We start from the raw sequence: 26,986 nt of genomic DNA, 5'->3' as shown, positions 1-26,986 counted from the left end.
GCATGGAAAACACTTAGCATGGGGACCAGGCAGGAAGTAATCCCTTAAGAAAAGGTAGCATCTTCCCTTTCTTTCTTCCAAAGAGACGGTTCCCAAGGGTTCAGACGCCTGCTTCTTGCATCCCATCTCCCCGAAATACAGCACATCACAGACTCAGGATTGTTAACTTGTTTAATTTATAGACACATGGGAACCGTAGCAATTTCTAGAACCATAGCTGAGAAGGAATGGACACGGAACACCACATGGGCCTCAGTTCTTCACTCAGCCTTGCCAGAAGCCTGGGGGCTTCAAAGACAGCTGGTCTTCTTGATGGTGAACAAATGAGCGCCTGAGGGCACCAGGGTCCCAGGCTTGGTGTGGCAGGCGGTCTCCATACCACAGCCCCGGGCAGCAAATTTGACACCTGCTGCAAGGGATTTTAGATTACAGTCAGGATCGCCAGCCTCCCTCCTCCTAGTCCAGGGTCATACGCCCCAGCCACCTTCTCCCCCAGATCATTGGAGCCACTCTCTCCCTTAGAATCTGGAAGCATGAGGCTCCAGTTCTGGGCCTGTCTGGAACCCCTGTCCCTCCTTGCGAATTCCAGGTGCCCCTTACCAGGCTGCACGAGGCCAGACACGGCGACACAGCGGGTTTCCTCGCCAACGCAGAGCGCTTCCTCACTGGCAGTGCATGTTTCCGTAAAGGCAGCGATGCAGGAAGGACAGCGAAGGCCATTCTCTGTGTGGTTTCTCACGAACGCTGAAGGGGAGGGTGGAGGGTCAGGTAATCGGACACGCGAGTCCCTTTCCCAACCTCCCAACCCCTCAGCGGACAGCTGTTGGTAACGGACACTGCATTTTCAGAAAACAATGTCCATTTGGCTGTGTTGGATCTTAGTTGCGGCCTGTGGAATCGAGTTCCCTGACCAGGGATCCCACCCCTGCAGAGGGAGCATGGAGGCTTAGTCAGTGGACCACCAGGGACGTCCCTGGACACCGCAGTTTACAGAAGAAGAAATCAAGGCTCAGCGCCAGGAAGACGCTTGCCCCGTGACAGCGCAGGTCAGAGACAGGTGCTCACAGCTGGCTCTGGGGGGAGGGTTGGGCAAGGCGGGACTCCAGCCATCAGGCTCAGCTGGGGCTTACCGGGCAGGGGGTCCTGGTTGCAGCCATCCTTCTGGCAGCAGCGCCTCCTGGAGCCCATGTAGTTCTCAGGGTTCATGGTGATGCCAAAGAATCCGGAATCACACTCGCTGGATTTCGCACACCCCTTGTAGCTGGTCACCGCCAAGGAGGCCTCTGCAGGATGGCCGTGGGCAGGGGGCTCAGTGGCCCCTGGTCTGGACCCTTGCCCTGGGGTGTCTCCCCCACCTTAGAGTTGCCCCAGCCTACTGCTTTCTAGAGAGGTCTCTTCCAGCTCCCCAGTGTTAGAATCCCTTATTAACCTGGGGTGTTGTCTGAATGGTTTATTAAGTACGGAACCCCTCTTTACACTGCCCCAGACTCTGCTGGTCTCTCCTGAGTGGCCCCTTTCAGCCCCACGGTCACCCCACTGCCATCCTGCAGAGGTTGCAGCTGCAGTGGTCTTTTCCAGACCACCTATGATTAACCCCGTGCCTGTGCAAAATGGTCTCTTCCAGCTCTCAGCCCTCCCCTGACCCCTGGAATTCCTGCCACCAAATGCTGGGATGCGGCTGCCATCCCCGCCCCCTGTAACACCCATTTCCTTCTGCATCTAAAGTGGGCTCTTCGAGGTTTCCCAGGGTCACTGCCCAGGCCTCCTGCAAACGGTCTCTTGCTGCCCTCCTTCGCTGCTCTCAGGTCTTGCCTGAAGTGCTCTCCTGGTCTCGCTGGATGTCCCCCTCCCCAGCACAGAGTGGTCTCTTCCAGCCCTAGGGTTTCCACTCTTCACCCCACACTCGTGTGGGTCAAGTGTGCTCAGTTGTGTCTGACTCTCTGGGACCTCATAGACTGAGTCCAGGGATCATCTGTCCTTATATACTCTCTCCGTATGCCAGTACTGGGGCTTCCCAGGTGGTGCAGTGGTAAAGAACCCCCCTGCCAATGCAGGAGATGCAAGAGCCGTGGGTCCATCCCTGGGTGGGAAGATGCCCTGGAGGAGGAAATTGTAAGCCAGTCCAGTATTCTTGCCTGGAAAATCCCATGGACAGAGGAGCCTGGCGGGCTACAGTCCATGGGGTCGCAAAGAGTCAGACACGACTGAGCTCTCACCCAACTCAACCAGCCGCTGTATCTCCCTCTTTCTCCTGTCAGGAAAGGTCTCTTGCAGCCTGCATCCCTGGGAGATCACTTGCGCCCCCAGAGAATCAAATTGATCACCTTCCTTGCAACTCACCCTAGCCTCTTCTTGACACCTACCCCTCCACCTTTTGGATATTAGATTTACCCCCCTCTGGATTTCTTTCTTCCCCTGTGTCCTTTCCTAATTCCTTCTTTAGTAAGAAAGTCTCTATATCTGCCCCTCCCCTGTCCTCTCTTGGCGTTTCATCTTCAGAAATCCCTGGTAACAGTGGTTTCTGTCATTCCATGGGATTCTCTGTCCACCACCTTTCCCTCTCTCCTGACATCATCATCACTCAAAGGTTCCTCCCAGTGCATGGTGGTATCTGCCACCGTGAAGGCACCCCCCGCCTCCCCAGCATGTGATACCAGCCCCTGGCCTCTTACTTCTGTTGGTCTCAGTCACGACAGCGACGCAGGAGTCCTCATCCGGGGCACAAGTCTGCAGTTTCCCAGTGCAACTGGGACCGTCACCGACACACACCTCACAGCTCAGTGAGTATCCTGTGGTATAGAGAGCAGGGGTCTAGTGAATGCTGGTATAGTCTTTGGGCCACAGCTTCCTGGTCCAGAGGGGAATGGGGCAGAGGGGGGATGTGAAGGAAGAGGGACAGGTGTCTCCCTGGCTATTCATGGGCAGGACATTGGTTGCTGAGCAGGGGTCTGTCTGAAGCTTGGCAGGGATGCCATGGTGCTGTGAGCAAAGCTGCTTTTGGGTTGGGGGGCGGAAGCAGTTCCGACCAGGGAGCAAATTTACCTAATTACAAGGCTGGGGACTTTGGATGCTAGACCTCCTGAGCAAGCCTGGGGACAGTGCAGGGTCCAGCTGAAGATTACCATGGACTTAAAACATTTTTCTCATCTTTTAATTTTTTTTTCTATTTTTGATGTGCTGGGTCTTCTTGCTTCCTGTGGGTTTTTCTCTAATTGTAGCGATTATGGTCTAGTGTCTAGTTGCTGAGCTTTGGCTTCTCATTGGTGGTGGCTTCTGCTGCAGAGCATGGGCTCCGTAGTTGTGGTAAAATGTCTTAGTTGCCCCAGGGCATGGGGAATCTTCCTGGACCAGGGATCGAACTCATGTCCCCCATTTTGGCAGGCAGATTCTCAACCACTGGACCACTGGGGAAGTCCTTCATGGAATTTTGTCAACCTTTAGGTCCAGCTGGTTCTCAAAGCGGAACCCACTTCCTTGTGGGTACCATGCTTAAGCCTTGTAGACAGTGGAAATTCAGGCAGGAGTACCTGAGGCTGAGATCTGCATCCCAGATGAAAAAAGATCAATGACTAAGAGGAGAAGGGCCTGGCTCCTTAGTCCTGAGAGAGGAGGAAACTGGGGACACAGACACAAGGCAACTGGGTCCTGCGGAAAATGGAGTTGCCTGAAATGCATCTAAGGGAGGAGGACACTGGGAAGCTGAACTGCTTAGAGTTCTGGAAGCAAGGAAATTTCTGCCCCTCGCCTCACTTTTCTTTTTTCTAATCATACTCTCATCTGATATGCTAGAATAAAGGTGTCTTATTTTGAGATACTGCTGGAGAGGAGAGGAGCAGAGCCCATCCAAACCCCTCCTGTTTCAAAGATTCAAAACCACACATTTTTTAGCTCTTCCTCCCTTGCGGACTCAGGCTTTGTCTCCTCCTTTACCCTCTGCCTTTCTCCAAGAATCTAAATTCCCGGGACACCTCCTCTTTCCCTTCTTCCTCGAGGATCTGGCACAGTGCTCTATCAGTTCAGTTCAGTTCAGTCGCTCAGTCGTGTCCGATTCTTTGCGACCCCATGAATTGCAGCATGCCAGGCCTCCCTGTCCATCACCAACTCCCGGAGTTCACTCAAACTCATGTCCATCGAGTCCGTGATGCCATCCAGCCATCTCATCCTCGGTCGTCCCCTTCTCCTCCTGCCCCTAATCCCTCCCAGCATCAGAGTCTTTTCCAATGAGTCAACTCTTCGCATCAGGTGGCCAAAGTACTGGAGTTTCAGCTTTAGCATCATTCCTTCCAAAGAACACCCAGGACTGATCTCCTTTAGAATAGACTGGTTGGATCTCCTTGCAGTTCAAGGGACTCTCCAGAGTCTTCTCCAACACCACAGTTCAAAAGCATCAATTCTTCAGTGCCCAGATTTCTTCACAGTCCAACTCTCACATCCATACATGACCACTGGAAAAACCAGTAGTCTCTAACAGTGCCAAAAAACAGTGCTCTATAATAGTCCTCATATCGAGTGTCCCAGGAGTCCAGACCCCTCGTCACTTACCCAGACCCAGGAGGGTGCAGAGCAGCGCCGTGGCCAGCAGGAAGGTCTCAGGTTTTGCAGATGGCTTCATGATGGATTGGTGAGTGACCCTGCAGTTCCAGGTCTCCAGCACTTATAGGAAATTGAGAAGGGGCGGGTCTGGACCCACCTTACCCCTAGGCTAAGAAATTGTGTTTGAAGACCTAGGGGCTGGTCTCTATGGTTCTGAGAGGGAGAGGCAGAACCAGAATCCAAAGGGAACATGGGCATCTTGTGCCCAGCCCCCTCCTCCATGGGGACCCCAGGAGTCTGCGCTTCGAACCCTGTCTCTGTCAGGTCTCACCCACTGTGTCTCTTTTTCTGATCTAAAGCCCAAGATCAGAATCAAGTCGTTTTGTTTCCTGTAGGCAGAGCAGCTGCTAGGACTCAGAAATGGCCTCCCTTCTCTCCCTTCCCAAGGAGATGCCCAGTGTGATTGAGGCCCTACCCCTATAGGAGCGCCCAGAAAGTCCATGCTTGTTCTGTGGGGGCATGCTTGGCTCATACTCCCTTTTCTGTCTACAGCTTCGCCTCCACTCCAGGATGCACGTGGGTCTTTCGGAGACTGAACAGAGAGATTCTTGTCATTAGACCGGGATGGGCATGGTAGGAGAAAGATGCCCAGATATTTCATTGGAGAAGTGAGACATAGTTGAAAACAGTCAATGCTGGGTGTGTGTCTGGTTCAGGCACATACTTTTGTGTTTTATTAAGGTCCTTTACACACTCTGTCTGCCTCAGGCATGATCTCCAGAGGTCAGAGAGTTTTTTCGTGTGTTTGTGTGTGTTTATGTCTGCCTGTGTGGTGGGCGTTATGAAAGTAGCCAGCCATCGGTGGAGGGGATCCTATTGCGATAGGCTCCCGGCTTCCTGAAAAAATCCACTCAAGTTTGCTGGCCTCTTGCTTTCCAGGCTTCAGCTGGGGCGCTGAGGATGGTGAATTTCTGCTGGGGACCAATCCTGCAGGCCAAGCCCGGTGCTAGGAAAGCCTGGTGTGAAAGTGACCGGGAGGAGGGCCTAGAGAGCGGTTTGGCCAGAGCCAGGCGGGAAAAGCTCGTTGCTAGGGAATTCAGCGCCTCTAGCTGCTCTTGGGAGAGACGCACTAGGCATGCGCAGTGGTGACATAACCGCAGGTGCGCCGCGGTTTGAGGGGCCGGAGCCTCGTGCACTTGCGCAGTGAAGCCCGCGTAGGGCGCACCAGCTGAGCCTCCTAAGCCCAAGCATTCCTGCGTCTTCTTTGTCAGGCGAAGCCCACAAGAAGTTGACATGCCGGCGATCCACCTCCGCCATGTGGTGTCCTGCAGTGGCCAAGACTCCTCAAGTGACTGGCGTGGGGGAGGGTGGAAGCATAAAGGAACTCGTGAGGGGGCTCTAGGAGAAAGTCTGGAGTCTCAAAAGTAAAATAATCCGTATCCGGGGTGCCAAGAAGAAAGAGCTTGATTGGTGTTCTTGAGAATTGCAGTTTGGGAGACACAGATTCCGGTAAACCCTTGAGTTGCTGGCAGAGCCAGTCAGGGGCTTATGAGGACATAGGTCAGCACGTTGTTAAAGTCCTGTGGAGGGAATTCCAGTTGACTGTGATACACGTAAAGGAATATTTGACTTTAAAGAAGGAGCTTTCATGAGTTTCTGTAGTGTAAAGGTCTGATCAGTATCTTGAGTTTCAGGCACATATTCTGGATGCCTGTGTGAATACAGTAAGTGGTCAAATGATCAGATTCCATTGTGGTCTAGATCTCCAAAGTCAGAATTCCTCAGTGGCCCCACCCCCCACCCTGGCCGGTCATCTTAGAGAACACTTTTAGCAACGCTGACTTCATTTTGGTTTTCCTTTCACGAAGGAGACTTTGTGGAATTCTAAGGAGGGTCATGGGAGAATTTCTGGGAGGCCATAAGAGTATTCTGAAGATATGTGGAATAGAAGATTTTCCAGAGAGAAAAGGAGGGAGGGGGCGCTTCCTGGGAAGGATCAGAGGTGAATTTCCAGAGGAAAATGTTGTAGGGGACTCCAGGCAGAGTGTGGGGGGATTTATTATTTTTTTAATGAAAAAAAATTGTTTATTTAATTTAATTAAAATGAAAGAAAGTTAAAAGTTCAGTTCCAGTTAATTAGTGACATGTCAAGTGTCCAGTAGCCACATGTGCTTAAAGGTTACCATACTGAATAGTGCAGCTTTAAAGAATTTGTTAGTAAGGCAGAGAAACTCCACATATTGAAAGAGTTTTAAAGTGTTCCCAATATATTGTTTATGCTCTATAAACCCACTATTTATGCATCCCTTTACACTTTTCAAAAGTACAATAGTAATGGTGAGGGTGAGGTGAGTGTTAATCACTCACTCACATCCCACTCTCTGTGACCCCATGGATTGGGGCCCACCAGGCTCCTCTGTTCATGGAATTTTCCAGTCAAGAATTCTGGAATGGGTTGCCATTTCCTTCTCCAATTATTATTTTAACTCTAAAAACATTTTGTATTCGGGTACAGCCAATTAACAATGCTGTGATAGTTTCTGATGAATAGCGAAGGAATGTAACTATTGTATACATATATACAAGTACCCATTCTTCCTCAAACCCCAGAGTGTGTGGGGATTAATAGGGAAACTTAAACCTGGGGAATATCAGAGGGTTTGAGAGCACTCTCAGATTAATCTGAGAGCTGGAGACATAGCTCTATCTCTGAACCCTAATGTTCCCTTTCCCACTCTTTTCTCCAGACTTCTGTGTAGAAAACCTGAAGGCGGACACTGACCGTAAATGGTGGGCAGCCAGGGCAGGCGAGAAGACCATCTCTATGCTCCAGGCGATTCTGTGCAGCTCCCCCCTGTCTTTTTTTTTTTTTTTTTTTTGGCCTCTCTGCTGTGTGGCATGCAGGGTGTTAGTTTTCTGACCAGGTACAGCACCCGTACCCCAAGCAGTGGAAGCTCTGAGTCTTAATCACTGGACCTGCCCAGAGCAGTCTCCCTGCCCCCATTCCTTAATAGAAGTCTGAAGGTCCAGGGTCCAGACTCTGCTCTGGAGTTAACTGGAAGTGAGCAGAGGCAGTTTTCCCTTTGGGCCTCAGCATACTCAGTGAGCAGTGTGGTCCCTATACCCTTAGCAGAGGAGAAAGGTGATGCAAGGCTAGGCCAGGGATGAATCGGTGTGTGGCCTGTGTAGGTTGCTGCTCCTTTCATGACCTTAGTATCCTCAGTTGGAACAGAGTAAATCATTGGCACGCATCCTGCTTTCTGAAGTCCCTGGGCTTAGGACTGGAAGGTGTCTCATATCTAAGCCAATCAACCTCATTTTAAAGATGGAGAAACTGAGGCCTAGGAAGGGCCAAAGTGAAGTGGCCAGTCTTAGTGACCATTGTGGAATGCAGTGTGCTGTGGTACATGTTGGTGAAGTGGGAGGCAGCAAAGGGAAAAGGGGAGTTTGACCCAGGATGGTGACAGACTTCCCAACAGGCTGTTCCCATCAGGCACAAGGAGCTGGTGGGAGAAGAGAGCTAGTGAGTTCCCAGGGCTGCCTGGGTGTTACCCTGCGTGATCCGGCTCTCCAGGGAGTGGGATGGTGGTGGAGCTGTTATCACCCCTTATGCATGGTGGTGCTCAGAGCTGAACCCAGCGTGGGTGCTCTAGCCACCTTTTTCTTGCTTCTTTGTGTCCATATGTTGACTTTCTTTCCTTTTTATATTTATTTATATTTGGCTGTGTTGGGTCTTAAATTGTGGCAGGTGGGACCTGGTTCTCTAGCCAGGGATTGGATCCTGGGGCCCCTTTCATTGGGAGCATGGAGTCTTAACCATTGGACAACCTGGGAAGTCTCTGTCTAAAAAAAAAAATTATTTACAATTTTTTGTCACACCACATGACATGTTGGGACCTTCATTCCTTGTCCGGGGAGTGATCCTGGGCCCCTCTTCCCTCCTGTGCCCACCGCCCCCCACCATCCAGCCCCCTATTGGCAACATGGATTCTGAACCACTGGACTACCAAAGAAGTCCTGTCTTTCTCAATTTTGGTCACATTCCTCCCTTCTGAATGTTTGGGTGTTTGGGGAGGGATGCTGGATGCAAGGCTTATGGAATTGGGCTAAATATATTATTGTCTGTCTTACCCAGTGGTTCTGAAAATGTTTTGGTTCATAGACCATTTTGAGAATTAGAGAGAAGCTGAGAATTCTCCTACCAGGAATTATACACAAGCCCACAAGATTTACTGAATGACCGTAGGTGTTTAAATATCTCCTAGTTCCCTAACATGGTACAGTAAGAATAATGAGATATAATTTACTCAGCATTACAACTGTCTGGGAATACCCTAGTTGTCCAGTGGTTAGGACTCTACTCTCCGAGGGCCCAGGTTCGATGCCCAGGTGGGAAACTGCAACCAACAGACAAACCTGCCAGTCCCCATTCTAAACACCTCATATGGGTCAATTCACTGAATTCTCATAAAAATCCCATGGCCTCAATTCTATTCATTATCCCCTTACATGATGAAGAAACTAGACCCAGAGAGGCTATACCATTTGCCTAGAGCCATTATTTTAAACTGAGAGAGATCCAGGTGGCTGACAAGTTAATCTCTCATACCTGGATTCAAGTCCTATCTCTCCCCCTTACTCAATCTGTGACCTCAGGCAAATGCATTCATCTTGCAGAACCTGCCTTCTCATCTGTCCACTGGGGATAATGAGATCTGAGCCCAGGGTTATCGTGAAAATCCGGTGACGTAATGTTTGCGCTGTCACCACGCAGGTGTTTGTGTAAAGGGGGGGATTCACATGTGCGTTGCTGGATGATCCTGCTGGGCTCTTTTATGATCAGGAACTTCCCGTTTAATTGTGCACTGTAGCTGCAGTGGCAGCAAGAAGAGACAGAATGTGGGGAGTGAGGGAGCCAGAGGGCTGAAGCGACTTAGCAGCAGCGGCGTGCAGGGTGACTCCAAACTCACTGAATCTAGTCTTCGTTCTTTTCAAGTAAGCGATAAGCGGTAAATTCAGGACACACAGACTGATCTGGAGGTTTTCCTTCTACTCTGTATTTTTCGCCTCAGATTATATCTCGCAGCGTCTGTGTATTACCATCTGGGTTTCAGCTCGTGAAAGCCCCACAGGTTTTTGGTTTACAGTGACCAAAAGAGTCTCTATTGCCAACCCATCACCTTCTCCCGGGCTGGCAGTGGCTAACCGCTCCTGGGCCAGAGGGGTGGCTCTAGTCTCCTGCTCGAGGTACGTTCTTAGAGGAATTGTTCAGTAGCAAGTGAACATGTTCCATTTCTGCATTTCAGTGTTTTCTCACCCTTTTTCCCATCGTGGTGTTTGAAATTTCTTGCCTGCTTCTGACATGACACGTGTGTACAGCAGGCACACAGTCCAGTGAATCAACGCAAGCGCAGCCCACGTCCTCTGCACCAGATCAAGGAACGGAACACGCCTCCCCCACCCACGTCTCCTTGGGCTCCTTCCTGTTGCTGCCCCCAACAAGGGGAACCCTAACCCTGATTTTTAACAGCTCTGATTAACTTTGCCTGCATGTAAACAGAGTCACACAGTATCTAGTGGGCATATAGTACTTTCACCCCGGGCTGGTTTGTTCTCTGCCAACGTTGTGTGTTAGGTTCATTCTGTTTCATCTTCCTCGCTGGGTGTGGCTCTAGAGGGTTCATTCTCATTTCTGCATAGGATTCCATTGTCGGAGATAAGTACTGTGGTTTTATTAGCTTTACTTTTCAAATGAGTGCTATGTGAATATAGTGCTTAACTCAGAAAGGCACAAAAGGGAGAGCATACACTGAAAAGGATGTCCTCATCACCAGCACCTTCTTCAGTCCCCGCCTGCCTTTCCCCTCCCTTTCCTGCTACCCAGGTCTTCACAGTGGCGATCACTGTGAGCAGCTTCTCAGGGGGTTCCTCAAGTCACTCTGTCCACAGGGAAGCATATATATTCACCCCTACCCCACTTTGGAAAGTACGTTGTATGTACATGTTCCTCTCCCTTGCTTTTTTTGCAAGTAACCTTATCTTAGAGGTCTATTGTTATGGCATCAGGGTCTACCTTATTCTTTCAAATGATCCATATCATTGCCTTTCATGGATGTGGAACCTTTTTGTATTATTTAAATTTTTTGGCTGCCCTGCAAGGCATGTAGGATCTTAGTTGCTGACCAGGGATCGAACCTGTGCCCACCCCAGTGGAAGCTCAGAGTTTTAACTGCTGGACTGCCAGGGAAGTCCCTTTAATTTTTATTTTATGTTGGAGTAGAGTTGATTCAGCAATGTTGTGTTCATTTCAAGTGCACAGCAGTAATTCGTTTATGTATACCTTATATGTGTTTATATGTATTCTTTTTCAGATTCTCTGCCCAAACAGGTTATTATAAAATATTGAGTATACTTTGTAAGGTGAACACAGAAAAAAAGAGAGCAAGCTGGGCATTCAGGAAGAGAAAGATTTATTATAGGAAGAGAGAAAATGACTGGCTTTAGAGAGAAACCAGTGCTGTCCCTTTATAGCCAACACTTCTTACACCCTATTGTTGGGAAGTTGTGCCCTGAAGGGGGAGTGTCTTAGTTTATCTGTAACCTGCAACTGGAGTCTTATGATCCTGTAGTCGGAGGGTCTCATGGTCAGGTAGTCAGGTAGTCTTGAGAAACTGGCACCAGCAGGGAAAAACAGGGTATTGCCTTAAGGAAAAAACAGGATGCTACCTGGGCAATGTGGCCACTGTGACTTCATTCCTTGTGTGTCAGGTCACCACAATGGGGCATTTTTAAGTTCTGAGCCCCTTGTGGACCCTAACAAGTTCCCTGTGCTATACACTAGTTCCTTTTGATGGTCTACTTTGTATACTAGTGTGTGTGTGTGTACCACTGATGTACTTTCTTGTCTCTACGAATTTGTCTGTCCTGGACATTTCATGTAAATAAGATCATACAGGAGCTTCCCTGCTGGTTCAGAGGGTAGAGCGTCTGCCTGCAATGCAGGAGACCCGGGTTCGATTCCTGGGTCGGGAAGATCCCCTGGAGAAGGAAATGGCAACCCACTCCAGTACCCTTGCCTGGAAAATCCCATGGATGGAGAAGCCTGGTAGGCTACAGTCCATGGAGTCACAAAGAGTCGGACACGACTGAGCGACTTCACTCAAGATCATACAATATGCCGCCTTTGGTGTCTGGCTCCTTTCACTTAGCGTCGGGTTTTCAGGGTTCCTCCACATTGAAAGTTGAATCAGTCTTTCATCCCTTTTTACAGCTGAATACTGTTCCATTGTCTCAGATGGGAAAGGATGTGCCTGCAATGGGAGAGACCTGGGTTCTGTCCCTAGGTCTGGAAGATCCCCTGGAGAATGGAATGGCAACCCACTCCAGCATTGTTGTTGGAAGAATTCCATGGACAGAGGAGCCTGGTTGGCTACAGTCCATGCGGTCTGAGAGTTGGACAGGCCTGAGCAACTAACACTTTCACCATTCCATTGTAGTATAAATATCATAAAATATTTATCCATTCATATGGACATTTGGGTTGTTTCCATGTTTTTAATCAGAAATTTTCTGTTTATCAAAAAGGAAGACAAGGGAGCCCATATGTGAAATAAGAAACAGTCATTAAAATATGAATATATATGTCCTACCGGATGAAGGGCCCCATGCTTTATAATGTGGGAGAGGCAGAGGTGTTGAGTTTTGTTTTCTTTTTAGGTCATGCCATGTAGCAGTAGGATCTATCCAGGGATTCAACCTGGGCCCCCGCAGTAGAAGCTTGGAGTCCTAAGCACTGTACCACCGGGAAAGTTCCAAGATGTTGAGATTTTACCAAAGGATTGAAATTGTGGGCTTAGAAAGCAGTCTTGGCTTGTACTCAGGCAGTTGGGTCTGAACTTCTCTGCCAGTCATTAGCTGTGTGTGACATGTGAACCATTGATTTTCCTGTCTCGGACTTAGTTTCCCCATCTGTAAAGCCGGGAGAATTGCTGAGCCTTCCTCCCAATGTGGTCGTGATGATTGACTGATGCCTGTCTGAGGAAGAACTTGCAAAGCATGGTAGACAGAATAATGGACCCCTGAAGGTGTCACAGGCTTCCCTGGTGGCTCAACAGTAAGGAATCCACGTACCAGTGCAGGAGACAGTGGATTCGATCTCTGGGTCGGGAAGATCCCCTGGAGGAGGAAATGGCAACCCATCCAGTACTCTTGTCTCAGAAATCCCATGGACAGAGGAGGCTGGTGGACTACAGTCCATGGGGTCATAAACAGTTGGACACAACTGAGCCACCACCGCATACACACAAAAGAGTTGTCCGCATCTCCAGAACCTGAACATGTGTCCTTTACATGGAGAAAAGGACTTTTGAGGATTTTTTTAGAAATACGTATCAATTTTTATTCATTCATTTTGCCACACTGAGGCTTGGTTGTGGCATGCAGGATCTTTTGTTGTTGCGTGCAGACTCTTAGCTGCAGATTGTGGGATCTAGTTCCCCGACCAGGGATCGAACTCTGACTGCTTCCATTGGGATAGCGGAGTCTTAGCCACTGCACCACCAGGGAAGTCCCTGTAAGGATCTCGAGGAGGGGAGATGGGCCTGGGTGATGTGGGGGGAAGCAGTGTCATCACACGGAGAAGGCGGTAGCACCCCACTCCAGTACTCTTGCCTGGAAAATCCCAGGAGCTTGGTAGGCTGCCGTCCATGGGGTCACAAAGAGTCCGACACTGAGCGAATTCACTTTCACTTTTCAGTTTCATGCACTGGAGAAGGAAATGGCCACGCATTCCAGTGTTCTTGCCTGGAGAATCCCAGGGACAGGGGAGCCTGGTGGGCTGCCGTCTCTGGGGTCGCAGAGTTGGACACGACTGAAGCGACTTAGTAGCAGCAGCAGTGTCATCACAAGGCTCCTTATCAGGGACGGAGGGCAACTGGAGAACCAGAGAGGAGCTGTGGGCATGGAAGCAGAGGCTGGAGCGGTGCCACTGCTGGCTCTGGAGCTGGAGGAAGGGGCCGCCGCCCAGGAGGGCAGGGGGCTCTAGAAGCTCAGACAAGATGAGGGAACGATTCTCCCCCAGAACGTCTGGAAGGAACGCAGCCCAGCTGTCACTGGCTTTAGCCCAGCCTCGTGACCTCTGGGAAGTTGCACAGCTGCTTCCTGTCTCAGTGGCTCGCCCGTGAAATGGAGCTAAAGATAGTCCCCGGCCCCCAGAGGCGTCGGCGGTCTTGCAGGAGTTACAGGTCTGCCGCACTGCTTACACTTGGGCGCCGCCGCAGTGGCGGAGCGTTGCAGTGGTTAGCATTCTGCGTCCCGCCAGCTCCTTTCAGGAGCGCGGAGCCCCCCCTTCACTCATGAGGATACCGCGGCTCAGAGAGGTTTTATGTCACCCAGGGCTGCACAGCTTGGCACTGGCAGGGCTAGATTTGGACTCGGGCTGGTCTCCTCACAAGCCCAGGCTCCTTCCTCGGCTGTGGGGACCTTCTTGTCTGTAGCAGTGTGCCAGCAGAGTCTCCAGGCCACCTCCCGGCTGGGAGGTGACATTGCAGATAGGGTCATCGGATGTTCCTGGCTGTGTGGGGTGGCGGACTAGGAACCTTTGGGGGTCACAGTCACTTGTTATTCTGTGAGCCAAATAAAAGAGTCCTAGGGAATTTTCCAGGTGGTCCAGTGGTTAAGAATCCTTCTTGCAATGCAGGGGACATGGACTTGATCCCTGGTCAGGGAAATAATATCCCACATGCCTGGGATCAACTAAGCCCAGTCACCCAAATGAAAGATCCTGCAACAAAGATCCCGAGTGTTGCAACTGAGATCCAAGACAGCCAAATAAATAAACTTAGAGAAAGAGCCACAGAGTGCTTCGGCCCCTGTAACTGCCTTCCACCCCAACGTGGCCTTCTGTGCCTTTATGTCAGACACAAGTGGACGCTTTGGCAGAAGCCTTCCTACAGTCATCCCTTTACTTACTTTTGCCTGTGCTGGGTCTTCACTGCTTTTCCATCGGCTTTCTCTAGTTGCAGGGAGTGGGGGCTACGCTCCAGTCCCAGGGCGTGGGCTTCTCTTGGTGCAGAGCATGGGACATGGTCTTCAGTAGCTATGGCATGTGCACCAAGTCGTTGCAGCTCAAGGGCTCCAGAGAACAAGCACAGTAGTTTTGGCTCATGGGCTGAGTTGCTCTGTAGCATGTGGAATCTCCCCAGACCAGGTATCAAACCCCTGCACTGGCAGGAAGATTCTATCCACCTCGTGATAAGGAGAGTCCAGCTCTTTTCTTCTTTCAACACAGTAATTGAGCAGCGACCTCCTGACCGGCAGTGACTGGGTGCCCTCCATGAGCTGTGCCCTGTGGCCGTGGTATTTATGTGCATAAATCCTACATAGGGTGAACATCCCCAATTTACAGATGAGGAAACTGAGGCTCCAAAAGTTGAGCCGACAAGGTGCTAAAGCTAGTATGGAGCAGAGCTGGGCTCAAGCTCAGGAACCAGTAGTGAACAAAACCAAACCAGGCCCACCCTCAGGGAGCATCCACAGAGTCCTATGTGATTGCAGGCAGGGGAGACAGATAGGCAATTTGTCATAGTGCCATCAAGGAGAGCTTGTGGTGCCAGGTTGGAAGCCCGTCCAGCAGAGCCTGGTGGAGCCGGGAACACGAGGTCTAACATATTGCAAGTGTGTTAGCGGTCTGTTCCACTTTGTTGCTGAGAAGCTTCACCGGAAGCAGAGATCTCGATGTGTTCCTCCTTTCTCTTGTTGATGGGCCCCTGGACTGTTGCCACATTTTGGTGGCTGTTTCTGTCCACACCTCACAGCTTTCAGGATCTTAGTTCTCCAAACAGGGACTGAACCCAGACCCCAGCAGTGTAAGTGAAAAGCCCTTAACACTAGACCGCCAGGGAACTCCCCACCACTTTTTGACTATTACGAACACAGCTGCTGTGAACCTTCTTGTAGAAGCCTCTGTACAGAGCTCTCTTTGGGGTAACTATCTAAAGAGTCAAATAGCAGGGTCTTCAGTTAGATCTAGGCCTTGCCTGTTAGCTAATGGTAAAGAATCTGCCTGCAAGGCAGGAGACACAGGAGAGGCAGGTTCGATCCCTGGGTTGGGAAGATGCCCTGGAGGAGGGCATGGCAACCCACTCCAGTATTCTTGCCTAGAGAGCCCCATGGACAGAGGAGCCTGGTGGGCTACGGTTCATAGGGTCACAGAGAGTCGAAGATGAGTGAACTGACTTAGCATGCAGGCAGATTTGCTTAACCTATTAGAAATGGACTGGTTTCCAAAGTGGTTGTTCCACTTTACATTTCCTTCAGCAGTCTGTGAGCATCACGCCCTCACTGACCCTTGGCATCGCCAGGCCTCATGTGTTGAGTTCACTGGGCCAGGCCTTAGGTGCAGCTGCACATGCCAGCAGGGTCTAGTTCACTGACCAGGGATTGGGCCCGGCCCCTGCGTTGGAAGCACGGAGTCCCAGCCACTGCACCCCCAGGGAAGTCCCACGAATCTTTCAATTTTAAACAGTGCGTTGAATTTTAAACAGTGCTTTTTCCACCTTACAAAGTCCATTCTAACCAATGAGGTTTCCCTTGAAGGCACATTCTTCTTCTAAAGGTCCTAGGGACTCGAGGTGCAGTGGTTAGAGCCCGGATTCAATCAGTCCCTGGTTGGGGAGCTAAAATCCCACAAACTGTGCAGGGTGACCAAAAAGAATGATAATACGATAAAGGTCCTATCAGTTGTAAAAGGTAAACTGTGGCACGTTATAGTTTGAAGAGTCCATTTAAGGAGACAATTCAAATCAGACAGCCAAAACGGAAAAGTGATTAGATGTGCTTTGTCGGTAGGCCAGGACAGAAGATTTCAAAGAGAAAACATGGAAGCGGAGCAATTATTTAATTGGCTTGACGTTGAGCGTTTAACTTAATCAATTTTATTGGGGTATAGTTCCTTTACAATATGGTCTTAGTTTCCACTGTGCAGCAAGGTGAATCAGCTGTACATATACACATATCCCCTCAATCCCGGATTTCCTCCCCATTGAGGTCAGCACAGAGCCCTGAGTGCAGCGCCCCCTGCTCTACAGCAGGTTCTCATCAGCCGTCCCTGCCCGAGAGGGTATCAGGAGTATACCCGTGTCAGTCCCAATCTCCCAGTCTACCCCACCTCCCTGGAGCTTAAAGGATTTTCTAACTTGGGAAAATCGAGGGACTAGGCTGTTCACAGAATGGGAAAGACTAGAGATCTCTTCAAGAAAATTAGAGATACCAAGGGAACATTTCATGCAAAGATGGGCTCGATAAAGGACAGAAATGATATGGACCTAACAGAAGCGGAAGATATTAAGAAGAGGTGGCAAGAATACACAGAAGAACTGTACAAAAAAGATCTTCACGACCCAGATAATCATGATGGTGTGATCACTCATCTAGAGCCAGACATCCTGGAATGTGAAGTCAAGTGGGCCTTAGAAAGCATCACTATGAACAAAGCTAGTGGAGGTGATGGAATTCCAGTGGAGCTCTTTCAAATCCTGAAAGATGATGCTGTGAAAGTGCTGCACTCAATATGCCAGCGAATTTGGAAAACTCAGCAGTGGCCACAGGACTGGAAAAGGTCAGTTTTCATCCCAATCCCAAAGAAAGGCAATGCCAAAGAATGCTCAAACTACCACACAGTTGCACTCATCTCACATGCCAGTAAAGTAATGCTCAAAATTCTCCAAGCCAGGCTTCAGGAATATGTGCACTGTGAACTTCCAGATGTTCAAGCTGGTTTTAGAAAAGGCAGAGGAACCAGATGAAATCAAATTGCCAACATCCACTGGATCATGGAAAAAGCAAGAGAGTTCCAGAAAAACATCTATTTCTGCTTTATTGACTATGCCAAAACCTTTGACTGTGTGGATCACAATAAACTGTGGAAAATTCTGAAAGAGATGGGAATACCAGACCATCTGACCTGCCTCTTGAGAAACATACATGCAGGTCAGGAAGCAACAGTTAGAACTGGACATGGAAAAACAGACTTCTTCCAAATAGGAACAGGAGTACGTCAAGGCTGTATATTGTCACCCTGCTTATTTACCTTACGTGCAGAGTACCTCATGAGAAACGCTGGACTGGAAGAAGCACAAGCTGGAATCAAGATTGCTGGGAGAAATATCAATAACCTCAGATATGCAGATGACACCACCCTTATGGCAGAAAATGAAGAGGAACTAAAAAGCCTCTTGATGAAAGTGAAAGAGGAGTGAAAAAGTTGGCTTAAAGCTCAACATTAAAAAAACGAAGATCATGGCATCTGGTCCCATGACTTCATGGGAAATAGATGGGGAAACAGTGGAAATAGTGTCAAACTTTATTTTTGGGGGGCTCCAAAATCACTGCTGATGGTGACTGCAGCCATGAAATTAAAAGATACTTACTCCTTGGAAGGAAAGTTATGACCAAACTAGATAGCATATTAAAAAGCAGAGACATTACTTTACCGACTAAGGTCTGTCTAGTCAAGGCTATTGTTTTTCCAGCAGTCATGTATGGATGTGAGAGTTGGACTGTGAAGAAAGCTGAGCGCCGAAGAATTGATGCTTTTGAACTGTGGTGTTGGAGAAGGCCCTTGAGAGTCCCTTGGACTGCAAGGAGATCCAACCAGTCTATCCTGAAGGAGATCAGCCCTGGGATTTCTTTGGAAGGAATGATGCTAAAGCTGAAATTCCAGTACTTTGGCCACCTCATGTGAAGAGTTGACTCACTGGAAAAGACTGATGCTGGGAGGGATTGGGGGCAGGAGGAGAAGGGGACGACCGAGGATGAGATGGCTGGATGGCATCACTGACTCGATGGAAATGAGTGTGGGTGAACTCTGGGAGTTGGTGATGGACAGGGAGGCCTGGTGTGCTGCGATTCATGGGGTCTCAAAGAGTCGGACACGACTGAGTAACGGAACTGAACCGACTGAGGCTGTTCACAATTAGTTGATTTCATTTTCTTAGATTGGAGTTCATCAAATCTGACTTAAATTTTGATTGGTTTACTGAAGCTACCTGAGGCTTTCCCAGCATCAGGAGCTTTCCCAGTGAGTCAGCTCTTCACATCCGATGGCCAAAGTATTCCCGCCACCTAGAGCCCTTTGATAATCAAGCTCTGTGCCACCTGGATTCAGTTAACAAGGCAGACACCAACATCAGTGCCATCCATTGTATCAGTCAGGGTCCCACCAGGAGGCTGAAACCACAGCAGTTAGTTTACCAGAGAATTAATATAAAGAACTAGTAAGGAGGTGGCTCAGTCAGTAAAGAATCTGCCTTCAATGCAGGGGACACCAGTTGGATTCCTGGTGTGGGAGGATCTCCAGGAGGAGGAAAGGGCAGCCACTGAGTGGGGTCCAGTATTCTTGCGTGGAGAATTCCATGGACCGAGGAGCCTGGTGGGCTACATTCCATGGGGTCGCAAAGAATCGGGCGCGACTTGATGACTAAAACACCACCATTGACTAAAGAGGACAGAAGACGCAGGTAGAACGCAGAAGCCACCGCTGGGAGCAGCCGCCACCCTTAGGGCTGGAGGAGGAAAAGGAAGAGTTTGCAGTTACAGAAATGAGGGTGTTTTGACGCTTGGAGGTGAACCCTTGGGGCCGAAATTCAGATCCTGAGGAGGGGGTGATCCCCAGCTGATTCTGGTCTTAGCCTGAGATCATGCGGTGAGGCTAGTTCTGCAGGTCCTGGGACACTGCAAAGTGGATCCGCCTGCGCGACCCCACCCACCAAAGCGGCCTCAAAGCACACCTGAGGTGCTGCTCACGTGACATGCAGGGTCCCGCCTCCCTCCACCAGCCTTGCAGCCACCAGCACACTCTTGCTCGCTCGCTCCCCCTGCTGGCGGAGCCTGTCGAGGAGCAGCTGGAGATTAGAGTTGTGCTGGCATCCCACAGCATCCACGGCGCGCGGCGCACGCCATCGTGGTGCGGGCGCTTGTTGAGATGCGCGCGGACGCCGAGGCAGTGCTGCCGCCGCAGGTACCCGTGCAGTGAGAGCTGGGCTGAGGGCCGGGGCTGCCGCGTGTGCCTACGGTCCCAGCTGCCTGGCTCTGCCAGGGGCCAAAGACTCAAGACCCGGTGAGAGGGAGAGGGCACGGGGTCCAGACTCTAGCATGAGATGTCTGGGCCTGAGAGATCGCAGAGCGAGGGGTCCGCCAGTCAGAATCCTGAGAGCTTGAAGGGAATGAGGGCTCTGACTAGGGCCTGGAGTGGGTGACGTCTGGTCTCTAGGATTCCTGGGTCCTGAAGGGAAATAGAGTTCTAGGGACGGGATTCCTGATTTCTCTGGGGACCATCACATTATGGAACTGCTCAAGGGAGTTGAGGGTTTGGGCTCCTGGAACGGGGCTATCGTGGACTCTCAAGAGTAGAAACTAGATGTAACAGGTGTCTAGTCCCCCTGCGGAGGAAGAGGTGGAGGCCCTGATTGCTGATGAAGGCGGTCTCCTTCACACTGGGGATTCTGACCTGAAGGAGGGGCCTCTGGGTTCTCCAAGAACTGGAATTGTTGGGCTTCTGAGCTACAAAGGATATAAGATGTAGGTTTCCGGGGTTGGGGGATAGACCTGCATGCAAAGTTGGCTTTGAATCTTCACTGGGGGAAGGACGGTTCTCTGTAGTCTCAGAACTCCTGGCTCCCCAGAGGGCTGTGGTCCTTGCTTCTTAGTTCCTGGCTGGTGGAAGGTCTCCATGGAGAGGAGGGAACTGGGGTCTGTGTGAGAGAACTGGAGACCCTTAGGTCCCCCTTGGGGAATAGGAATTCCATCTGCGTTGCCCTAGGGCCAGACAGCCCTTTGACATTCGGGGTGGCCTTTTACAAGTAGCCTAAAATGGCGTCTACCTGCAGAGTTATCGTGAGCATTCCATGTGGGCTCACTGGTATCTGCATGCTCTCTCGTGCACAGTAATAGACTCGCAAGCCCTCCTGGAAGCCCGGAACTCGGGGAGCTCAAACTTTAGTCTCACCCTTTGCCTTGGCTCAGGGTGCCCTCCTCTCTGACTCCAGCTCTGACTTGGCCCTATCTGACATCTCCACCCTGCACTTTTCAGTTCCAAATTCTGACTACCCTCCTGCCAAGGGGCCTCCTGCCTGGATCAAATCTGAGAAAGAAAGACCCAGTTTTGTTTTCCTGTGTCACTGTCCATTGTCCTGACCTCGTTCACATAGCTGTATATTGGCATCATTGGGTGTCACGACAATATTTTGGAATGGTTACATTTTAAATCATGACTTTTAAAAGGATTGAGTTTTAGGCTCTGGAGGCAGCAAGTTGGTAGGGAGGCATCTGTCTCTGGGAGCATCCAAACAGAAAAGACTGTAGACTCCCTAGTGGAGGGATCGCTGGCTGACCTCAGAGTCTATGTGGCACCTGCAGGCTGGCAGGCCCTTGAAGGCAGAAATTCAACGAAAGAAATACAGTGTTGCCACTGGCAGAAGCAGAGGAGGTCCAAAAGCCGCATCAGCTTAGCTGTATTTCCTCCTTGTCTGGATAACGATACATGTGTGTCCATTGAGGTAGGGAACCATGAAGCCTGGGAATCAAGGGGTGGTTTGCCTGTGGTGTTTTTGCAAGACTGAAAAAAAAAGAAATTGTGTTGTGGGTCTGTCTTTGGGGTTTGAGGAGGGTGGAAGATGCTTGGGATTCTGTGACCTGGAAGCCGAGACTGCTGGGTCTGAGGAAGGAGGGATCCAGGGTGAGGACTCCAGGGTCCCTGGAGAGGAGGGATGCTGGGGTCGTGTGCAGGATGGTCTCCTGGTCACCCCCAAACCTCCGCAGGGACCTTTGGTGCACTTGGGTTCTGTGCCCCTGTCAGCTGCCATGAGAAGGACGTTAACCAGGGAGTCACAATCCCAGAAGGCTCTGGAACCTGACGGAGAACTAGAGTCCCCTCCCAAACTGGAGCCAAACCCACCAGTGCACAGCCAGAAACAGAGCCGCCCCAGATACCTACAAACACTTAGGAAGAAGAATGTTTCTTTTCACAAGTCTCAATGTGGGTGTGGTTTGTTACACAACATTACTACAGCATCAACAGACTAATACAATTTTGTTGTTTTAACCACTGAGTTTAGGGACTTGCTTGTTACTGTAGCATAATCCGGAGTATCCTGATAGATGCCAAGGTCTAGGATCTGCCACACATGGCTACTGAGTAAGTAGCAGGCTTAGGGTGGTAACTGGGCAGACACATTGTCTCCAGAACCCCCACTGTCTTAAAGGCACCAGTGCAGTGTGCTCAGCCACTGAGTGGGCTCTGACTCTTTGTGACCCCGTGGACTGCAGCCTGTTAGACTCCTGTCCGGGGGATGCTCCAGGCAAAAATAATGGAGTGGGTTGCCAGGCCCTTCTCCAGGGGATCTCACACACCCAGGCATCGACCCGCTTCTCCCTCATTGGCAGGCAGATACTTCCCTGTCTGAGCCACCAGGGGAGCTCCTGAAAGGTGCAAGGCGCTGCACTAAGTCCTTTTTTCGTTTTCTTTCATTTGACTCTTAAGACAGCCCTTTGAAGTTATAGCTATTATATCCACATTGATGAACATGAACTCTGGTTAACTAAGGAGGTTAACTAGGAGAGCTGATCATGGACGCTGGAGTGTCACCCTCCCAGCCGTTTGACCGAAGGCAAGTGACACCACAATCTGTGCCTCAGTGTGTTCCTCTGTAAAATGGGGACAATACTTTCAGCGTCACAGAGTTGTGATTAACCGCATGGAAAACACTTAGCATGGGGACCAGACAGGAAGTAATCCCTTAAGAAAAGGTAGCATCTTCCCTTTCTTTCTTCCAAAGAGACGGTTCCCAAGGGTTCAGATCCCTGTTTTTTGCATCCCTTCTCCCCAAAATACAGCACATCACAGACTCAGGATTGTTCTGTTAACTTGTTTAATTTATAGACACATGGGAACCGTAGCAATTTCTAGAACCATAGCTGAGAAGGAATGGAGGCCAAACACCACATGGGCCTCAGTTCTTCACTCAGCCTTGCCAGAAGCCTGGGGGTTCAAAGACAGCTGGTCTTCTTGATGGTGAACAAACGAGCGCCTGAGGGCACCAGGGTCCCAGGCTTGGTGTGGCAGGCGGTCTCCATACCACAGCCCTGGACAGCGAATTTGACACCTGCTAGAAGGGATTTTAGACTACAGTCAGGATCGCCAGACTCCTTCCTCCTAGTCCAGGGTCATCCGCTCCAGCCACCTTCTCCCCCAGATCTTTGGAGCCACTCTCTCCCTTAGAATCTGAAAGCATGAGGCTCCAGTTCTGGGCCTGTCTGGAACCCCTGTCCCTCCTCCCGATCCAGGTTCCCCTTACCAGGCTGCACCAGGCCAGACACGGCGACACAGCGGGTTTCCTCGCCAACGCAGAGCGCTTCCTCACTGGCAGTGCATGTTTCTGTAAAGGCAGCGATGCAGGAAGGACAGCGAAGGCCATTCTCTGTTTGGTTTCTCACGAACGCTGAAGTGGAGGGTGGAGGGTAAGGTAATGGGAGACGCGAGTCCTTTTCCCAACCTCCCAATCCGTCAGGGGACAGCAGTTCGTAAGGGATCTGCATTTTCAGAAAACAATGTCTATTTGGCTGTGTTGGATCTTAGTTGAGCCCTGTGGAATCGAGTTGCCTGACCAGGGATCCAACCCCTGCAGAGGGAGCATGGAGGCTTAGTCAGTGGACCACCAGGGACATCCCTGGACACTGCAGTTTATAGGAGAAGAAACCAAGGCTCAGGAAGACGCTTGCCCCGTGACAGCACAGGTCAGAGACAGGTGCTCAAAGCTGGCTCTGGTGGGGAGGGGTGGGCAGGGCGGGACTCCAGCCATCGGGCTCAGCTGGGGCTTACCGGGCAGGGGGTCCTGGTTGCAGCCATCCTTCTGGCAGCAGCGCCTCCTGGAGCCCATGTAGTTCTCAGGGTTCACGGTGATGCCGAAGAGTCCAGAATCACACTCGCTGGATTTTGCACACCCCTTGTAGCTGGTCACTGCCAAGGAGGCCTCTGCAGGATGGCCGTGGGCAGGGGGCTCAGTGGCCCCTGGTCTGGACCCTTGCCCTGGGGTGTCTCCCCCACCTTAGAGTTGCCTCAGCCCACTGCTGTCTAGACAGGTCTCCTCCACATCCCCAATTTAGACCTCTATTCTGCCTGGGGCATCCTCTGAATGGTTCATTACGTATGCAACCCATCCTCCCGCAGCCCCCAGGCTGTGCTGGACTCTCCAGGGTAGGCCTTTCAGCCCCAGGGCCACCCCACTGCCATCCTGCAGGGCTCCCACCTGCAGTGGTCTTTTCCAGACCACCTGTGACTACCCCTATGCTTGTGTGAATGGTCTCTTCCAGTCTTCAGCCTTCCCCTGACCCCTGGAATTCCACCCACCAAATGCTGGGATGGCGCTGCCATCTCCACCTGCTGTAACACCCATTTCCTTCTCCACCTAAGGTAGACGCTTCCAGATTTCCCAGGGTCACTCCCCAGACTTCCTGGCTATGATCTCTTGCTGCCCTCCTTGGCTTCTCTCAGGTCTTGCCTGAAGTGGTGTCTTCCAGTCTCCCTGGCCTTCCCCTTCCCCACCACAGCCGGGGTGGGCTCCTCCAGGCCTAGGGTTTCTGCTCTTTACCCGCCCTGCTTGGGTGTGTGGGTGGTCAGTTGTGCCTGATTCTTTGCGACTTCATGGAGTGTGCCCGGGGATCATCTGTCCTTAGACGTCTCTCTCTCTATGACAGTATTGGGACTTCCCAGGTGGTGCAGTGGTAAAGAACCCCCGTGCCAATGTAGGAGATGCAAGAGACGCGGGTTCCATCCCTGGGTGGGGACGATCCCCTGGAGGAGGCTATGGCAAGGCTCTCCAGTATTCTTGCCTGGAAAATCCCAGGACAGAGGAGCCTGGCGGGTTACATTCCATGGGGTCGCAAAGACTGAGACACAACTGAGCTCTCACCCAACTCAACCAGCACCAGTATCTCCTGCTTTCTCTTATCAGGAACAGTCTGTTGCAGCCCGCATCTCTGGGAGACCCCTCGCAGCCCCCGAGAATCAACCTGATCACATTCCTTTCAACTCACCCAAGTCTGTTTTACACCCACCCCTTCACCTCGTACATATTAGATTTCCCCCTCTCTGGATTCCACTCTTCCCCCATGTCTGTTGCTTGCTAATTCCTTCTTTGGTGAGAGAGTCTGTATCAGCACTTCCCCATCCTCTCTTTGGAGTCTCATCTTCAGAAATCCTTGGCAACAGTGGTTTCTGTCATTCCACCGGATTCTCTCTCCACCACCCACCTCGAGGTTGCCTTTCCCTCCTTCCTGATAATTATCACTCAAAGGTTCACCCAGCCCGTGGCAGATTCTGCCATCCTGAAGGCACCCCCCGCCTCCCCAGCATGTGATTCCAGCCCGTGCCCTCTTACTTCTGTTGGTCTCAGTCACAACAACGATGCAGGAGTCCTCATCTGGGGCGCAAGTCTGCAGTTTCCCAGTGCAACTGGGACCGTCACCGACACACACCTCACAGCTCAGCGGGTACCCTGCAGTTAGAGAGCGGGGCTCTAGTGAAAGGTGCTGTAGTCTGTGGGCCGAGACTCCCGAATCCGGATGGGGATGGGGTGGAGGGGACTGAAGGAAGGACTGGGGTCTCCCTGCATATTCACGGGTGGGACACTGGCCGTTAAACAGGGATCTGTCTGAAGCTCGGCAGCGATACCTGGGGCTGGGAGCAAAGCTGCTCTCTGGGGCAGGGCAGAAAGCAAATCCAATCAGGGAGCAAGTTTATCTAATCACAAGGTTGGGGACTTTGGATGCTAGACCCCCTGATCCATCTTGGGGACCTTGAGTGGTCCTGCTGAAGCTTTCCATGGATTTTAAAAAGTTTTTTTTATAGTTTTAATTTTCTTTTTCCTATTGTTGGCTCTGCTGGGTTCCTGCTTCCTGTTGGTTTTCTCTAGCTGTAGTGAGTAGACGCTACTCCCTAGCTGCGGTGTGGGGTTTCTCATTTGTGCTGGTTTCTCCGCTTGCAGAGCACAGGCTCTAGAGCATGAGCTCAGTCGTTGTGGTGAAGGGTCTTAGTTGCCCCCGTGCACGTGGAAGCTTCCTGGACCAGGGACTGCACCCCTGTCCCCGGCTTTGGCAGGCAGATTGTGCACTGAACCACGGGGAAGTCCTTCACGGACTTCTGTGGACCTTCAGGTGCAGCTGGTTCTCGGAAGTGGGATCACCTTCCTTGTGAGTACCAGGCTGTCTAAGTCTGGTAGGCAGTTGGCACTCAGGCAGGGGTACCTGAGAGATCTGCATTCCAGGTCAACAAGAAAGATCGAGGACTAAGCGGATAAGGGCCTGGATTCCTTGGTCCAGACAGAGGAGGCAACTGGGGGACCAGACACAAGGCATCTGGGTCCTGGGGAAAGTGGAGCTGCCTGAACTCCTATATCTAAGGGAGGAGGACACCAGGGACCTGAACTGCTTAGAGTCCTGGGAGAAAGGAAATCTCTCGACTTCGCCTCATTTCTTTCATACTAATGAAAAATACTAATCATACTCTCATCTGATTTTCTAGAATTCAGGTGTCTTATTCTGAGACACTGCCTGGGATATAGGGAGCAGAACCCATCCAAACCTCTCCTGTCTAAGAGATTTAAACCCATAGGTTTTTTAGCTCTTCCTCCCTTGGGGACCCAGGCTTTCTCTCCTTTACCCTCTGCCTTCTCCATGAATTGCAATTCCCAGGACACCTCCTCTTTCGCTTCTCCCTCTAGGACCTGGCAGAATGTTCTCTCATACTCCTTGTTTTGAGGGTCCCAGGAGTCCAGAGCCCTAGTCACTTACCCAGACCCAGGAGGGTGCAGAGCAGAGAGGAGGCCAGCAGGAAGGTCTCGGGTTTCATGGAAGGCTTCATGATGGATGGATGAGTGACCCTGCAGGCCTGAGTCCCCAGCTGTTCTTATAGGAAGCTGGGAAGGGGCGGGTCTGGACCTACCTTACCCCTAGGCTAAGAAATGATGAGGTAAACCCTGGGGTAGGTCTCTCCAGCTCTGAGTGGGGGAGAGGGAACCAGAATCCAAAAGGAGCAGTGGCGTCTTGTGCCCAGCCCCCTCCTCCATGCAGCCCCAGGCGTCTGTGCTTCCAACCCTCTCTTCCATCAGGTTCCACCGCCCCGGCCTTTACCCCCTTTTTTTCTAATGTGAAGCCCACGATCAGAATCTGGTCATTTTGTTTCCTGTAGGGGAGAGCAGCTGCTAGGACTCAGTACACTCCCCCTTCTCTCCTTCCCCAAGGAGGTGCCCAGTGTGGGTGAGGCCCTACCTGTGAGTGCCCAGCAAATCCAGGCTGGTTTTGCCGGCGCGTGCTTGGCTCATACTCCCTTTTCTGTGTTTGGTCTGTCTCCATCTCCGACCCCACCCCACGATTCACTTGGGTCTCTCGGAGACTGAACAGA

General features: G+C 51.0%; 2 protein-coding genes across 3 annotated transcripts; both read right to left on the bottom strand.

The window, feature by feature from the left end:
• Nucleotides 291-4,612, bottom strand: LOC108633282 (phospholipase A2 inhibitor and Ly6/PLAUR domain-containing protein-like). Its single transcript, XM_018063185.1, has 5 exons — nucleotides 4,543-4,612; nucleotides 2,673-2,789; nucleotides 1,131-1,283; nucleotides 601-744; nucleotides 291-409 (listed from the first exon to the last, which is right to left on the bottom strand). The coding sequence occupies exons 1-5, from the start codon at nucleotides 4,610-4,612 to the stop codon at nucleotides 291-293; spliced, it is 603 nt and encodes a 200-aa protein (XP_017918674.1).
• On the bottom strand, nucleotides 22,443-26,762 carry LOC102184551 (phospholipase A2 inhibitor and Ly6/PLAUR domain-containing protein). Of its 2 annotated transcripts, none has more exons than XM_018063280.1 (5): nucleotides 26,377-26,756; nucleotides 24,966-25,082; nucleotides 23,408-23,560; nucleotides 22,884-23,027; nucleotides 22,443-22,694 (listed from the first exon to the last, which is right to left on the bottom strand). In XM_018063280.1, the coding sequence occupies exons 1-5, from the start codon at nucleotides 26,444-26,446 to the stop codon at nucleotides 22,576-22,578; spliced, it is 603 nt and encodes a 200-aa protein (XP_017918769.1). In that variant the 5' UTR covers nucleotides 26,447-26,756; the 3' UTR covers nucleotides 22,443-22,575. The 2 variants fall into 2 exon arrangements, with proteins under 2 accessions (XP_017918769.1, XP_017918770.1); XM_018063281.1 differs by having other exon boundaries at nucleotides 22,454-22,691; nucleotides 26,377-26,762.

This window comes from Capra hircus, chromosome 18 (genome assembly GCF_001704415.2).
Source record: "Capra hircus breed San Clemente chromosome 18, ASM170441v1, whole genome shotgun sequence".
Classification (NCBI taxonomy): domain Eukaryota; kingdom Metazoa; phylum Chordata; class Mammalia; order Artiodactyla; family Bovidae; genus Capra; species Capra hircus.
The sequence above is the reverse complement of the archived record's forward strand: the minus strand, read 5'-3'. Positions and strand labels throughout refer to the sequence as shown.

Coding starts and splice junctions, on each gene's coding strand:
- LOC108633282 (XM_018063185.1), bottom strand. CDS start 4,612: ATGAAGCCATCTGCAAAACCTGAGACCTTCCTGCTGGCCACGGCGCTG. Junction 1,284..2,672: donor CGTGACTGAGACCAACAGAA/GTAAGAGGCCAG, acceptor GCCATCCTGCAG/AGGCCTCCTTGGCGGTGACC. Junction 410..600: donor GTCTGGCCTCGTGCAGCCTG/GTAAGGGGCACC, acceptor AATCCCTTGCAG/CAGGTGTCAAATTTGCTGCC.
- LOC102184551 (XM_018063280.1), bottom strand. CDS start 26,446: ATGAAGCCTTCCATGAAACCCGAGACCTTCCTGCTGGCCTCCTCTCTG. Junction 25,083..26,376: donor CTGCACCCTCCTGGGTCTGG/GTAAGTGACTAG, acceptor CTCTAACTGCAG/GGTACCCGCTGAGCTGTGAG. Junction 23,028..23,407: donor CAACCAGGACCCCCTGCCCG/GTAAGCCCCAGC, acceptor CCTCCACTTCAG/CGTTCGTGAGAAACCAAACA.